Here is a 16,849-nt window from a genome sequence, read left to right on the forward strand (position 1 = left end):
ATATTGAACTATAATGAGTTAAAGATAACTTTGTTTTAAAGATTTATTTATTTATTATGTATGCAGTGTTCTGCCTGCATGTGTCCCTGCTGGCCAGAAGAGGGCACCAGATCTCATTACAGATAGTTGTGAGCCACCATGTGGTTGCTGGGAATTGAACTCAGGACCTCTGGAAGAACAGTCAGTGTTCTTAACCTCTGAGCTGTCTCTCTAGTCCAAAAGTTGTAACTCTTAAGGTTTGCCGTGAACTTGAGATGAGAACACATCATTTAGTTGTCTATTTATTAACTGCCTTCCTACGTGGATATTGTGGGAACCTAGGAAGACTCACATGTGGTTCTCTGACCTCAGAGTACTTAGTAACACATTACTGGAACAAAGTAGGGTTAACTTTGAAAACTCAGGCTGGATGGGCCCATGTTGAGAATCTGCTAGAAAGCAAAAACTAAACTTTCTGGTAAGACAGTGTCTGCACACCAACCAGAAAACCATTGTAATTATATAGAGGAACAATATTTGGATTTTGAAAAAATTCAGATTGTTAGAAATCATTAAAATGGAGAAGGAATGGTTTTAAACATTAATTATTGTTTTGGGTTTAAATGTGAAGTATCCTGTGTAACCAAAATGGAATTAGCGTGTCCTTACTGTAGACTTGCTTTAAAGTCAGAGTTTGAATTAAGGGTTCCTATTTTATAGTGCAAAGTCAAACCAAAAGTAGACATTTATAGATTACTAATTTATCTGATGGTAAGCTATAAACGCCTGGAGACATGGCAAGTAGCTGTTTACCCTGTGGATTTGTGACCTATAAATCCATAAAAGATGCCAGTTTGCTTTAGAGTTCTATAAAAAGTCTGAAGTAGGATATGTTAAATTTAAGAGATAGTGACATGTTTATTTTAAGATTAAAAATCAGTATCTTATTTTTTATTCACTTTTACCTTCATTTTCTTCTAAATATCCTGAGATGTGTATATGCTGACTCGTGCCTGTAATCCCAGTACTTGAGAGGCTGAGGCAAGAGGATGGTCAGGGATTCAAGGCCAGCCTCAGCTGTGTAGTGACTTCCAAGCCAGCCTGAACTGTAAAATGAGATCCTGTATCAATTAAAAATAATAATAAAACCTCTTGGGAGAATCTATTTTTTTATCATAAGTTTGTAAAAAAAAAAAAACAAAAACAACAACAACAACAACAAAAAAGAAAAACAAAACAGACAAAAAAAAAAACCCAACACCAAAAAAACCCAAAACCACAGTGTCCAAAAAGAAAACGCTTTGAACTCTATAAACTTGGTGGTTTCTAATGATGCAATTGGGTTTTCAGAGGACCTTTTCATTTTAAAGATTAGGTGGAAAATCTCTGGGCTAGTGAGGTGGCTTAATGTGTAAAGTGCTTCCTGCCAAGGTTGATCCCTGACTGTCCTCTGACCTTCGCAGGCACCCCCACACACACACACATACACACAAATACATAAATGTGGTAAGTTTTTAAAGTTCTATTTCTGATTGTTACTATTGTTAGCCATTTTCTGATGGTTTGAGTCAACTCTGTTCTCTGTGGTCTGGTTACCCATTGAGAGGATGTCAGTAGGATGCTTCTGTCCAGCTGCTGCTCACAGAGCCCATTGTCCTGCTCACTCTCCCACCCTTAGGAACTGGGTTCACCTCCTCTTCATGCCTGTCTTTCCCTGCTGTCTAGTATAGAGTCTCTAGGTCCTTCATCTGAGTCTGCCAACCTAGCCTGTGTATGTTAGATCTGGACCCATTAAAGTGTCTGCTTGATAGCAGCTGCTTAGGAACTGTTTATTTGCTTAATGTATAGCCTCTTCACATACTAAATATCCTCTTCTCTTTTGGTCTCCCTAAGCACATATACCCTGTGCAAGATGTGAGTGTGAGCTCTGTTCTGTTTTAGTGCAGATAGGCCTTTGGTTTCTTGGAACTGTTGGGTAGCTCTCATTACAACCCAGCATGTTAGTTTTCTCTACAGGTCTAAACTGACAGCCTGCTGAGGTCACACGTCCTGTTTTCATCTTCTTCGTCTGCCTCAGTAAGCTCCGCAGCATTGGACAGGATGTCAGAAACACTTGACAATGATTGTATATGTCTGCAAGGGCAAAAATTCACAGTTTTGTTTAGAGATTAAGTGTGAAATAAAATGAAAAATTGTGTACCTATCACTCATCCGTAGAGTTTCATTCTGACTGCCAAGGTCAGGATTGCCTAGGGCTGAAGGTCCGCTTGAGCACCCACAGGCATACTTCTGAAGGCTCTAGTTTTAGTATATACTTTTTAGTTGAGCCCTTTGAAAGGTGTTAGTATGAAGGAAGCAATGGGAAAGTGACCTCTGCTTAAGGGAAGGTAGTGAGCTGTGCAAGTCCTCAGAGAAGCTCTGCAGGAATAAGTTAGTCTGTATTGAAGTATGCCACAGTATCTGAAACGGTTTAGGGAAAAGAATTGACTAAGAGGCTTTGGTCTTTATTTGATCTGTTCTGAAATACCTTCTCGTAACCTCTTACATCTGTAATGATAGAAATGATGCTTTGAAAAGAAGCATATTACCCTGGAATCCAGAATCCAGTTTTTAAGATTCATCAAGTACTGCTTGTGTGGTTCTTTGTTGGTCTCAGGCGCTCGCGCTCTCTCTCTCTCTCTCTCTCTCTCTCTCTCTCTCCACTCTCTAGAACAGATACGCACTGACTGTAGATACTTTCCTCTGTTTAGAACAGACAGCTCATGTCGAACTGAATTAGGTTATAGATAATTGGCCTCTTCCAAACTTGTTATTTAAGTCATTGAAACACAGCCGCCTATGAGGTAAGTGCCATTAGTGCCCTTAGCGTACAGAAGAGGAAAATGAGACCACTGAGCATAGTTGCTCGTTTACGGCTCATTCTGTCATGTCTGATGGATGTAGAACACTGCTGGGGTGAAGGTGTTTCTGGGTAAGTAGATCTGAGGTCCTGTGGGGCAGCCTCCCTGTTCACCACACTGTGGTCTGTGGATGCACAGTGAACAGATATGGTCCAGTTTTGCAGTTTTGGCCCAGAGTTTATATAAAGCCTGGATTTTTGAAAGTCAGCAGCCACCAAATCTGTCAGCAAGTGACAAAAAGCCCGGTTGGATTAACCAGTTCCGCAGCTTTCTTTGTTTAGAACAAATGCAACCATTTGACAGTTATGTTTTCTTTAAAGTTAATTGGTGTGTTGTGTTTAATCTTACCTAGAGAAGAACATCATGTTGGGGATGGTGGCATGGCCTCCTGGCAGATTCCATGGTTGACTCAGAGTGCTGCCTATTGACTCCTAGGAGCCTTTTCCTAAGCCTGGCTTGGAGTCTTAGTGTATCTCTAGAATGCAATATGAATGGACATGGCTTCTCAGTTTAAGATGAAAAGGTCTTTGCAGGGTAATGGTAACAGTTGCTCATCAGTGCCATTGAATTGTACACTATACCAGTGGTTGGAATGGTAAATTTTCTTAGGTAAATTTTACCACAATAAATGCAGAATATTTGAAGAGCAAACATAATTGTTTCCGAATATGTATGTGAGTTTGTTACTCTTTGTGACTTTTGTGTTGGTGTTGAATGAACGACACGAGCTAACAGAGCTTGCTATGATTGGGCAGTTTAGTGCAGCATTTAAAGGTGGATGACTCTCTGCTTTCCTGTCCTGCTTACTTGCTGTGGGACCTTAGATTATGTAGCCCTTCTGTGCCCAAGTTTCCCTATTGTGGACTACAGATAACAGTAGTATTTACTTCATGGACTTCATTATGAATAGTTAATGAGATGCTATAAAAAGTTTAAGGCAAGTGTGCTAGCACACATTTGTAATCCCCACCAGAGATGCGAAGAACAAGTATCTCTGACTACATAGCAAGTTCAAGGCCAGCCTGAGCTACCTGAGACCCTGTCTCAAAAAATAAAATAAAAGTGCTTAACACATGATTTGTCACATAAGTCAATGTTGGATGGATACCTAGGCACAGGTTCTGAATTATATTGCTGGTATGTATGAATGCATCTATATGTTAAACATAAACTGAACATTTTTTCATTTTTTTTAAAGGTAAAAGAAATGGGAGATTACTTTAAACAGCAACTTTTACAGTCCAGACACAGAGGAGCATTTGAGCTGGCTTACACTGGTTTCGTGAAACTCACTGATGTATTAAACAGGTAAAACAAATAGCAGTTTGTGTAGGTTGTTTTTTTTAAAGATTTATTTATTATATACACAGTGTTCCGCCTGCATGTGTCCCTGCACGCCAGAAGAGGGCATCATCTCATTGTAGATGGTTGTGAGCCACCATGTGGTTGCTGGGCATTGAACTCAGGACCTCTGGAAGAGCAGTCAGTGCTCTTAACCTCTGAGCCATCTCTCCAGCCCTTGTGTAGGTTTTTTTTAAAGAGCAGACTCTAGACCATGTGCATGGAGTAGATGTTATGTGTCTTTTTTCTGTTGGAAAGAGTGAAGCCTGGCTGGCTACAGAGGTCGTCAGAGGTGGCTTTCGAGGTTCAGTGTGTGAGGGACTACGGATGACTGAGGGAGATGTGCACCTTACACTGCTTTCTCACCAAAAGCTGATTCAAAGTGAACTCAAAGAAGTGGCTGAAATTGGGCTGAGATTACTGCTTATTTTCATGGATGAATGAATGTTTTGTCTGTTTGAAAATTACTTGGCATTTGGAATCAAATAATCCTGGATTTCTTTGTTTCAAGGATAAACATAAGGATTTTGTCTTTTTCTTTATAGTTTTATTTTATAGAAAAATCTTATAATAACAATAAATAGACATAATTCATCTTACCTGGAAAAATACATAGATAGATCTCATGTATTTAAGCAAATGTGTATTTTTAACTTTATAGGTGCTGGAAATTTCATTCATTCATTCATAAAATAGGTTTCCTCTAAATGGCTTGTAAGAAAACCTTCAGTTACTTAATGACTAAGTGTTTGTGGCAAACATTCTCTAAATAAAAGGTAGTATTTTCCAAGAAAACATTTATATTGCCTGGAAACTTTGAAGTGAAGCATTCTGCCAGTCTGGTAGCTTCAGCAAACATTTTATTTTGGGCTGCTGAAAGATCTACATCTTGATTATTTGTGAAACTTTTCCTCCCACTGCTGGTAAAAACATTTCTAAAGTGTCTTGTTAGTTATAGGTTGCACAGAGTATCTTTAAGTGATACTTTTAAAAATGTTCCTGACGTTAAACTGATGATCTGTAAACATTTTATTTTATTTTTAATTGTGTGTGTGTGTGTGTGTGTGTGTGTGTGTGTGTGTGTGTGTCTGTCTGTGAGTGAGTCTGTGGACAGGAGTGCAGGTGCCTATGGAGACTAGAGAGGGACTTTGAATTCCCTCAATCTGGAGTGACAGGTGGTTGTGAACCACTTGATACAGGTTCTAGGAACCAAATTCTGGTCCCCTATAAGAACAGTAAGATCTCTTAGATGCTGAGCCATCTTTGAGATCTGTAAAGTGCTGACCTTGAAAATATTTTTTATCTTTTCTGGGCCCGAGAGACGGCTCAGTGGTTAAGAACTGGCTGTTCTTCCAGAGGTCCTGAGTTCAATTCCCAGCAACCGTGTGGTGTCTCACAACCATCTGTAATGGAATCTGATGCTCTCTTCTGGCATGCTGGCATACATGCAGATAGAACTCATATACATACATAAATATATCCTAAAAAAATACTTTATCTTTTTAATTCTTTGTTTCTATTGTAGACATGATATGAGTATTCTTTCCTCATAGTGCAACCTATATCATTCCTTCAAATCAGTTAATGTTGCTGTGTACTTTGCGTTGTGCTTGGCTTGAAGAATGTAATACTTCACCATGCGTTGATTTCTGTTACTAAAGCGCTTGGGAGGTGTGAAGACAGTCTGGCTCCAGCATTGTCCCCCCCCCATTGATGGACAGGACTGATTCAGCTATTCTGTCTGACTGGACAGTGTCTACGCCCTCCTTAATGGTTCTCTCATGTCCTTCTTGAAGCTGCATCCTCACTTCAAGGGATGACCTTCTTTCTTTCAGAGTACAGGATGTATGTGTCCTTTGTTATAGCCTCCAGACAAGAGCTGCTGGTTTAGTTTAGGAAATAAGCAAGGGTAAAATTCAGATTATTAACAGGAAGTATGTTAATAATCTCTACACTGGTTATAAGCACTCGGCATCACAGTGGACGTGTGTTATCCCAATACCAGCTGAGAAAGGAAGATCTGTGTATGCAAACAGGACAGATTGCCAAATACTATATGAACTTGATAAATCTTACAGGGACTCCAGAGAGAAGCAGCAAGGAAGTGTTGTTAGCTCTTTGTGGAGGAGTGAACTTGTGAGCATGCATGAGTGAGGTTCAAGGACATAGGGGATAAAGGAGGAAAGATGAGCAAGTGCAGAGCTTAGGTTCAGATGACTAATCATTAGGCAGAGTCTTCCTTAGTGGTGCTGTTGCTGAGCAGGAGGGGTTAGATCAAATTGTTCTGTTCTGTGCAACTGGATTGGCTGTGCTAGGAAGGGGAGAGGCGCTGTGGGCTTTTTATCCAAAAACAGCAGTCTGTGATTCAAGCTCCTAGTTCTGTGCACATCCGTCCCACTGACTAACAGACTGTACTAAAGTTAACCTCCTTAGCCTCTGGTCTCTTCGTTTCTAAAGAACAGTGTTTATTCTACTGGCAGGTCTCTCTGACTTTTGTTGTATAGAGAAAATGCATTATTTTTGAAAATTCTTTTGCAATATGTAGTTTCCAACAGATGTAAAATATTGTGAGAGTGATGTTTTTCTGGAGGTAGTGTGCAGTGTAGTGGTCTCTGGCTGGAAACATTTGGCTCAATAGATTTTAGTGACTGTTAGAAAGAACCCAGATTCAGTTTTTGCAATCTAAGTCTGGGGTGATGAGGGCTTCCTCCAGGATGATGGCCTGAGATTGACAGAGATAGGGTAGCTAGAAGGCTGGACCTAGTTGGCATATAAACTAACGACATGACTGCTCTATGGCATGGGAAGGCTTTATTGTAGATATGAGAGAGAACAGCCAGAAGCATCTGGTAGAGTCTAGAACAGAGAGAAAAAGTAGACTGATCGTGGGCAGCAGACTGGACAAGGCCAGGGCTGTCTGTGAGAGAGGAGAGAAGAGCGGGGTATAGAGAATAGGAAAAGTCTAGTGAGACTAGCGGGAGCTGTGAGTAGTGAGAGAGGCTGGTGGGCTGGAGAGAGTTTAGGGTCCAAGACGGGGTGAGAAGGTCTAGGATGCTAGCATGGACTTTGAAATGGATAACAACTTGTGTAACTTGTGAGTAGAGACTGGGTGAACCTAGAGCCTAGCATGGACTTGATATACTGATGGGCACCACAGGTATATGGTAATTGGAGAGTCATATGTCCTTTTTGCCAGGGGTAAGGGAAATGACTCCTTTTGGCAGGTAAGAGCCAGTTTCGTAAGTTTCTGAGGAATTCTGGTTTTTATCTAATAGCCAGAAGTCCTCCTACGGTCCAGGTTGAGCTCATTTCTGAATGTTTGGACTGCCTTTTTATGGGAGTCTACTTTCCCTCTCAGCCTGTCGGCCATCAATTTGAGAGGAGAAAGAGGCAGAAAGGGCGACAGAAAGCTCTGTAGGCAGCCCCTGAGGACGAACGGAGACAGCCCTCTGGGAGACAGATTTCGGTGAATCAGTTCAACTTTATTGCAGAGTATAAGGAACGTATAGGATTAGAGACAAACCCTAATTTGCATTAAGCGGCAGGCTCCTATCACAAGGCTTAGGATGTGGCAGTAGGTTCCTAAAGCAGAGCCCCTAGCACAAGTCTACTTAGCAGGGGGTCTGTGCCAAGGGTCAAGCTAAAGATGAATCAGGCATCTGGTTTAGAGACAGCTTTTAGGTAAGATCAGGCCTACAGGCCCAGGGACATTCTCCAGATAAGGGCAGGTAGAGAGCAGGAAGGCTTGCTGGGGAGGAAGGGGGTTTCCATATTGTCAAGCTTAGAGAAAGCTGCCAGACTATGGCAGACTGCGACCTCTAACCAGCCAGCAATGTATTCCCCTTTGGAGTGTGGGGAATTGGAGTTTGCTTTGGACCTGACGGTTGGGACCACGAATGGCCTCTTACTAAGCATGGCAGTTTTGAGGTAGCAGCAAGCTCCAGGCAGAAGCTATATGATTTTTCTGGCCCAGTAGCCTGGCAAGCGTCTTAGTATTGATTCAGTCACATTCTTCTGGTTATAAAGAGTCTTTAGGACAGACTAGATGTAGTCTACTTTGTGGTGGCACCATGGCAGTTGAATGCAAGTGATAGAGGTTACCAGGGAAACTGTGATGGCTCCTCTGGTTTTCGGTCCTAGTGACCGGAAAAATGGGATTGATGTTATCAAAGCCAGAGGAACTTTTGTTTGTTTGATAAAGAAGAGTAGTTTAGTTTGCCTGTATTGAATGTGAGAAAATGATGGACTATCCTGGTAGTTAGTTATACTTAGTTTATCGGTTGGAGTAGAGGAATGTTGAAGGTAAGGTAAGGTAGCTGAAACAGACATAGATCTGGGAATTGTTTCCCTAATCATTACTGCTGATAGGACTGAAATCTTCAGGGAAGAGCAGGAATGGACAGAACAGAGAAGCAAGGACAGAGGCTTTGTGTGAGGCCGAGCATGAAATGAAGTGCCACATCTTCGTGTGAATTTCAGAACCACTGTGTAATGGTACAGTAGAAGCCATTCCCAAGAGGTGGAATGGGAGATGAGGGAAGGCCCAGTGCCTGGGGTCCGGCCACTCCTAATCGGTTTTAAAGATCCTCTCATGGCTGTTACTGTTGGCTCACACCCATGTTAGGTGTTCTCATCTGGTACCTCTGAGCGCAGTGGTTTTCCATCCCCTTGGGGACATTTCAAACCTGACTGTTTGCTCAGAATATCTCTGTCATGTGTGTCGCTTCTGTTAGTTAGGTTGCTTTTTATTTTTAAAAGAAAATCTGTTTCCTTTGGCCTTCTTTAGGGGGAAGGGTTAGTAAGGACTTAAGTGATGAAAAACTTGTTTAGGCATATAGCATTTAAGAAGTTTGCAAGAAAGAAATCTGGATATCATGAAGACCCATAGAAGTCAAGGCCAGCTGCTGGCTACTTTGGCCTACAGCTGTGTCAAGGAAGAAGGCACTTAACATGATTAATGGACAAAGAACTGAAGAGTTAAACATGAGCTACATGCTTTAAGTTGGTTTTTAATAGGATTATTTAAAATGTCTCCAAGTGTAAACTGACTTCACTATTAAACAATTATCTGGGGATAAACAAGAATGGGGGAGATACTAGTCCCTTTTTCTGGGGAATTTTTTGAAAATAATATTTATATGTATAACACAAACAGAAATGTGGAGTTAATTTTCTGTAATCTGATTTTCTCATGTAGTGATTTCTATTTGGGATTTGATGAACTATTCAGACTTTTTTTTAAAACACCATTACTGCCAAGTATGATTGTGTACTTGAATACTGTAATTTCGGTATTCTGGAGGCTGAGGCAGGAGGATTTACATAGCAAGACCCTCTATCAAACCAAAACAACAAAATAAGCTGAAGCTATGATGGTCTTATGCATAGTTAGCTACCTAAACATTTAATTGGAGTGCTTAAGTACTTTTAAATTATGAGTAAATTCAAATTTATGGTGAAATTCATAAATGGAACTCTCCATGACCTTTGTATTTGAAGTTGTTAGTTCTAATTTAAAGATTCCTAAACTAGAGTGTGAAGTTGAGGACTTTGATTTATCCACGTTGAAAGCTTAACTGTATGGGGGGAAATTGTTGAGCAGAATTGTACGTGTAGAAGGTGCTTTTGTGCGTACTTCGTGGTATCTTACTCTTTGTATGAGAATTGCTCTGTCTGCTGAAAGGTGGGCATCCTACAAATATCTGTTGTAATTAGAACCATATTCACATTATTGACCCCCCCAATGAACTACTGACAGCTAGCAGTTTTAGTTAGAAAACACTAGTGAGGACTCCTGATGTCTATAATTATGGCAGGAGTAATTTAGATAATCAATCTTTTATCAATTATTTATAGTTCCTATGATGCAAATCCAAGTGAAAACCTTTTTGAGCAAATTGGAATATAATAGTAAAAACTAAATTCTCCTCCTTTTCTGGAGAACAAAAGAACGTATCTTTATGCAATTGTACAAAAAAATATGTTAAGTATAATATATTGGAGGGGAGAGGTCCATTCTACTCTGATTAACATTATATTGTCTAAACTTGTATTCATGTTTCATTTGACAAATATTCCTGAACAAGATATTTATTCCTCACTGAATGTCCTATGAATTTTATTTGAAATGTGAATAATTAAATTAAGAATAAGTTATAGATGGGTGGTGGTGATGCAGCCATTTAATCCCAGCATTCAAGAGGAAGAGGCAGGTAGATCTGAGTTCAAGGCCAGCCTGGTCTACAGAGCGAGTTCCAGGACCGCTAGGGCTACACAAAGGAACCCTGTCTCCCCGCCCCCCCCCCCAAAAAAAAGTTATAAGCTTATTCTGAGGAGTTATAAACTCCATGGGGCCGTACAAATTAGGAGAGTCTGAGCCATAGGAATAGGCATCATTACATAGCTCTGGCAGCCATAAAACTTGCGGTGCAGACAATGCTGGCCCAGGTGTTGTGCTGGGCTGTATGCCTGTGCCACCCTGCTGATTCTCTTTTTCCATTTCTCTAGTAGATTAAAAGAATTTTGTGAAAACTAGAACGTCTTAATGTTGATTTCCTGAGTCATTGTGGTTACCACGTTGTTAGTGACCTTTGAATTTTCATTTTTCTTACCTATTTTACGTGAGTGTTTTGCATGTAAGTGCACCTGGTGCATGCAGTTCCCGCCGAGGCCAGAAGAGGGCATCGGGTCTGCTAGAGCGCCTCCTGTGGGTGCTAGAAACCAAAACAGCCCCCTCGGCAAGAGCAGCAGGTGATCGGAACCACCGCGAGCCATCCCTCCAGCCCCTGAATTTTTGTCTTTAAGTCTGTTTCTGGTAGACTACTACCACTTGATGTATGTAGCATTTCCCGTTCTTCCTGTGGCCTCTTCGCTGATTTGCTCTTTGTCGTTGGCTGTGCTCGGAGCTAAGGCTCAGAGTGGTTCCTGCCGTCCTTACCTACCGTGAACCTGTGCAGTCTGTGGTGTTGGTGAGGGCGGGTAAGATGGCTTCTCTTGATAATGTTGTTTTCCCACACTCACATTTGTGCAAATCCTTCTTCAGATTGAAAGTTTCTCCATACCTCAGAGTTGTGTTCCCTTTAAAAACTTGCTGCCGTGCATACAGTCTTCTTGCACACATCTGTCACTGGGTAGTTGACTTGAAGACAAAAGGTATGGTGCATACAGTCTTCTTGCACACATCTGTCACTGGGTAGTTGACTTGAAGACAAAAGGCATGAACTTTCAAATAATAGTCATAATACCGGAAGAAAGAATGAATAGAGAGTTTCACTTACGAAATAATTGGAGATAGGAGAAAAATTTCAAAATGAAGAATAATACCATACCAAAAGGGTTCCGGAGAATGAAGATGAGTATCTCAATTAACAACAACTAACAAGTACTCTAACTAATCAAACTCAACAAGAAAATAGCCAGGGTACTACATAGGTGGATGGAAGAAGCGGTTGGAAAGCTCCTTTGTACTCAGGGAATCTGATGTATTGGTGCAAAATAGTCTAATGACCAATTAGTGGGGTGCATGTGAGCTTGTATTGGGGGCTCTTTTTTTTCTTTTTGTTCCTATCTAAAGTACTTCTCCGCTAGGAGTAAGATAACTCTGTGGATAGAAGTTGGACTAATCTGTTTGTGGAATAGTAATTTGCTTCAGTGATCTGCTTAAGACAACAAAGTCCTGAATATCAGCTGTAATTTGCCTTGTATATTTCTACTGCTTTTCTCATTTTAAAATGTTAAAAATGATTATTATTATTACTATTTTCAGTGCTTTACATTGAATCTCGAGCCTTGGGCATGCTAGGTAGGTAGTGTTCCGTTGAAGGGTAGCCCCTGCTCCCTGTTACATTTAGTATGGGCTCAGGCATACCACTTGAAGAGGAAAACAACAATGAAAATCTTCCTGTGAAGAAGAAAGATCACAGTGGCTTGATTTTTTTTTTTTTCCCCCCCGTGGTTTGAAGTACAGACAACAACATATAAAGATAAAACTGAAGTGAGTTCACTGCTAGCTGCTGACAGCGTAACCATCTCACCTGTCTGAGATGCTGTGTCCCTTTTCAGTAACGGAAGGAAGATTTCAGCTCCTCTCAGCTCAGGCCTTCTCACTCACTCTGTACAGTGCTGCCGTCTGATTTCTGTGAAACTAGGGATCTTAGGTGTGAAAGATGATAGGAAATTGGAGATATTTTAAACTGACTTTCCTTTTTGTGAGTGATGTGTATGTGTGGGTATGCACATGCCATGGTGTACATGTGAGGAGCAGAGGGCAACTTGGGGGAGCTGGTTAACACCTTCTTTTGCTACACAGCTCCTTCCTTTGTTTCTTATGTGGTGAGTACCTTGACCTGCTTAGCCATCTCCACAGCCCTGCTACTGGATACATTTTTTAAAAATTCCCTTTAGAACTGGCAAACTGGTTTCATAAGCATATGGTATAGATTAATAATATGTAGCATTAAGGAATTATTTTTTGATGAGACTTGAACCCTTAGTAACGTAGGAACTTAAAATTGTAGGATATTCTTGAGGCTAAAGACAGACATATGGTGTGTTTTGTGTTAGTTTGACAAGATAGTCAAAGCAAGAGTCTTCAGACAAAGGTGGTGTCTCCTCTTTATTCGGGAGGCATTTACTCACAGAGCAGGATATTGGAATTCCCCTGGTCTGTGGTTGGTGACTGCATAGTGTTGGCAAGAACCAGTTCTTCATTCGGGCTACTTTCCTTCCTGACCCCTGGATTGTGTGATGAGGAACCAAAACAAACAACTAGAATTTCTGTATTGTTCTTTGGAGTCTTCCCGGGCTTCATTTCTACCTGGCAGTTCCTTCCTTACGGCAAACACCAGTAGCCCTGGTGTTTTGGAATCACTCCCTTATAAAGCAGTCTCCCCTTGCTGGGGAATGGACAGAAGGTTCAGTGAAGAACCAAAGCTTGAGGGTGTTTCATTTTATAGCTACTGTGACCTTGAGTTGAGAAATCTTAAGGTTACAGCCTCTCTTTCCTACACCTCCTTTTCAGTTTGGGGCCCACCAGAAGACATAGCCAATGTGTAGCAGCTCAACCCCAGGTTGGTTTGCTTGTATTCAGTCATTCAACAGAAAGTTTCTAGAACATGTTCTGTGTGCCAGATGCTGTACAGGACAAGCTCTTTGGACCACTGAAAATACAATGTTCTAGGCTAGAGTTACTGGGAACCTAGAGAACATTTGGTAGGGCCTAATCCAGGCTTATGTGAGGTTGTGGTGAGGGCCGTTCTCATCAGGGGCTTTAGATAGTTCCTATATTTAGGGTGATACCATCTCTATTTGTAACAGTCACTAAAGGAGTGAAAGAGTATCTCTTTGATACAGTCACTCTTTGTAGCCCTGACTGTCCTGAAGCTATGTAAACCAGGCTTGGCTTTGAACTTGCAGAGAGCAGAGATCCTCATGCCTTTGCCTCCTGAGTGCTGAGATTAAAGGTTTTTGCCAGCACACCCGTCTTGACTTTTCAAAGCACCTCTGCAACAGTTTTCTTTTTTAAACACTATGTTCACAGCCGCACAACTAGTTGAGAGAACTGGCACTAAAATCTAAATCGGGGTGGGGGAGTATTTCTTAGAGACCAGCAGTTCAGGAGGCGTTTGTTGATCACTTACTGTATGAAGGGAATTGTGACGGGAGGCCCTAGTAAGGATACAAAGAATGGGAAAATGTGGGCTTTGCTCTAGGGAGCTTTATTTGAGTGTGTTTATGTGTTCATGTGGGTCCGCCTGTAGCAGGTTCGTGTAGAGGCTACAGGATGTAATTCCTCAAGAACCGAGAGTAAGTTTGACTTAGAGCTCACCTGGTAGGTTATGCTGATGGCCAGCAGGTGCCAGGCTTGAGCTCACTGGTTAGTTGAGGATAACCTTAAACTTGGGATCTTCTATCAGCGACTTTCCAAGTACTGGGATTACAGATGTGCACCTTCAAGTCCCACTTAGCCATGTGTATTTTGGTGTGATAGTTCGGTGGTAGAGAAAGCCCCCCCTTTTCCTCTTAGACTCAAGTAGTATTTGAAAGGACTTGAGTGACTTGAAGCAGCAGAGTTGTGTGGAACAGCTAATATGTAAGTCATTGGGTATCCGAGAGCAAGATGGGGTAAAGTGAAATGTAATGAGATTGTCCAATATGTAAGGCTTTGTAAGCCCAGATTAAATATGGATTTAAATTTAATGGATTAAATATGTATGGAGATGCGTGGTTTTTAGTTTCCTGTGAAACACATTCAGAGTAAATTCAGTGTACAGGCAACCAGGAGAGAGTACCTGGTACTGGCCTAAAACATGACTGCAACTCTTGTGTCTGTCCACAGTGTTTTAGAGATCTAAAGGCTTGGTATTCTGAATAGCTAGCTTTTAGTGGCTGATTCTGCTGAGCTGAAACTAACACATACCACGTATTTTATATCAAATTCCAGCTTGTTCTCGAAGTTTTTGTTGGCATTATATAAAATTATCTAAATGATTGTCAAATGAAAATGAAGGACAGAGAAGTAAAGGGGTGTGGCAATGTGAAAATTGATCCGCAGTCAGACTGTATATATAGCTTTATTTTTATTGATACTGATTTTTCTCGACACCATAACTTAACTGAACAAATTGTTATTTAGAGCTGTTTTTAAACTTGGCAGTTTTCACTTTTGCCTGTTTTGATGAGCAAGGGGAAGGACTTCTCTTTTGTACTAAAAGCCTTTAGAGATAGTAGCTTGGTGGGTGAATCATTTGGTAAACAAAGGTATAGGAACAAGCCTTGGCCTTGTGCCGGGGAGGTTGTACATGATTGATTTCTTAGCGGTTGTGTCTTGGTGCATTTCTGGGAATTTGCTTCATACTTTAGCTTTCATGTATTTCACTTTCCAATGTGAAAGTGGTTGCTTTATGTTTGCAGGTGAAAGTTTCTTTAGGCCATTGTGAATGATTGAGTTAATATAAGAAAGTGGTGTAGTAACAAGACTGAGTTCTCCCAGTTCCCCTGGGGAGTTGGAGTACCTCCAGAGTGGATGAGACACAGTTCTCTGCATGCCAGGCCCAGTGGGTTCCCATCAGTTGGAGTACCTCCAGAGTGGATAAGACACAGTTCTCTGCATGCCAGGCCCAGTGGGTTCCCATCAGTTGAGTTTTCTGTAGGATATTCTGATTGCCAGGATGCTTCCAGTCTGTTTAGCACTACTTTAACATTTTAATTCTGATGACAAATGTTCAGTGACAGAAATCAGTCTGAAAATGACCTGAATGAAACATGAGTAGGAAGGTGATTTCTGTTTCTTTACATTTAGGAAGACACTTTCCTTAAAACAGTGTACCCCAAAGTGCTTTCTGAATAAACACCTTTTGGAAGTCAGTTCCAGGGTCCAGCACAGTACATACTAGCTACTTCTCCTTGATGGGTTGTGTTGGTTTGTTTGGGAGTGAAATCCACTGAAACAAATAATAGAAGCTGGTAGTATCTTTATTACCAGCCAAATCAAGCCAAAAATGTAATGGAGCATAAGGTTAGCTCCCTTGAAGTAATGCTTTCTTTTTTTCTTTTCTTTCTTTCTTTTTTTTTTTGGTTGTTGTTGTTTTGGTTTTTTGAGATAGGGTTTCTCTGTGTAGTTTTGGTGCCTGTCCTGGAACTCACTCTGTAGCCCAGGCTGGCTGGCCTTGAACTCAACAGAGATCCACCTGGCTTCGCCTCCCAAGTACTAGGATTAAAGGCATGCGCCACTGTCGCCTGGCCTGAAATTATGCTTTTTTATTAAACTGAAGTTTTGGTGTTTTATTTTTATTTTTTTACCCAATTTACAAAAAGTGCAAAAATCTGAGAGACAGTAGTTGGCTAATTTAAACTAGGGAATGTGAGTAAACCATGTATAACTACTGCACCATAAACAAGCCAATGAGATCAGTGGAGACTTTCGGGGTGGGAGGCAGGGGCGGGGGTTCCTTGTGGGGAACCAGGGATGCACAGTGGTGGTTTGTAAAGAGATTCAAGACATGATCTGGCCTTGTGGGTTTTTTTTTTGAAGTTGGGTCTTACTACCTAGCCCAGGGTAGCCTCAAACTCAGAATCCTTCTGCCTCTCAAGTGCTAGGATTATATTACACCAGGTTTGATCTGGCCTTTGAAAGGATGATGCTGTGTTAAGAATAAAGGATGACAGTAAAAGTGGACACCATTTGGGAAGTCATAGTAGGACTTGAATTCAGACAGAGGTGTCATGGTTTTCACAGCTCAGATGTGACTTTTCTAGGAAGGATGACTTCTGACTTGAAAAGAGCTCTTTGTTACTCCTTTATTAGAGTGTGGAGTCTGGGAGGGTAGGCTTCTGGAGCAGAGCAGGGCTTTAGTGTGGGTATGTCAAGGTAGAGTGTGGAGTCTGGGAGGGTAGGCCCTGGAGCAGAGCAGGGCTTTAGTGTGGGTATGTCAAGGTAGAGTGTGGAGTCTGGGAGAGTAGGCTTCTGGAGCAGAGCAGGGCTTTAGTGTGGGTATGTAAAGGTAGAGTGTGAAGTCTGGGAGGGTAGGCCCTGGAGCAGAGCAGGGCTTTAGTGTGGGTATGTCAAGGTAGAGAGTGGAGTCTGGGAGGGTAGGCTTCTGGAGCAGAGCAGGGCTTTAGTGTGGGTATGT

The 16,849-nt window shown here is 41.4% G+C and overlaps 1 protein-coding gene across 3 annotated transcripts in view; it reads left to right on the forward strand.

Moving 5' to 3' along the window:
- Thada (THADA armadillo repeat containing) overlaps nt 1-16,849 on the forward strand; it is a 300,981-nt gene that overhangs the window by 50,570 nt on the left and 233,562 nt on the right. For all 3 annotated transcript variants that reach the window (XM_059248542.1, XM_059248543.1, XM_059248544.1), the window contains exon 22: nt 4,078-4,187. In XM_059248542.1, the coding sequence (XP_059104525.1) occupies nt 4,078-4,187 (110 nt within the window). The remainder of the gene's footprint in view (nt 1-4,077; nt 4,188-16,849) is intronic.

Source organism: Peromyscus eremicus, chromosome 22 (assembly GCF_949786415.1).
Source record: "Peromyscus eremicus chromosome 22, PerEre_H2_v1, whole genome shotgun sequence".
NCBI lineage: Eukaryota > Metazoa > Chordata > Mammalia > Rodentia > Cricetidae > Peromyscus > Peromyscus eremicus.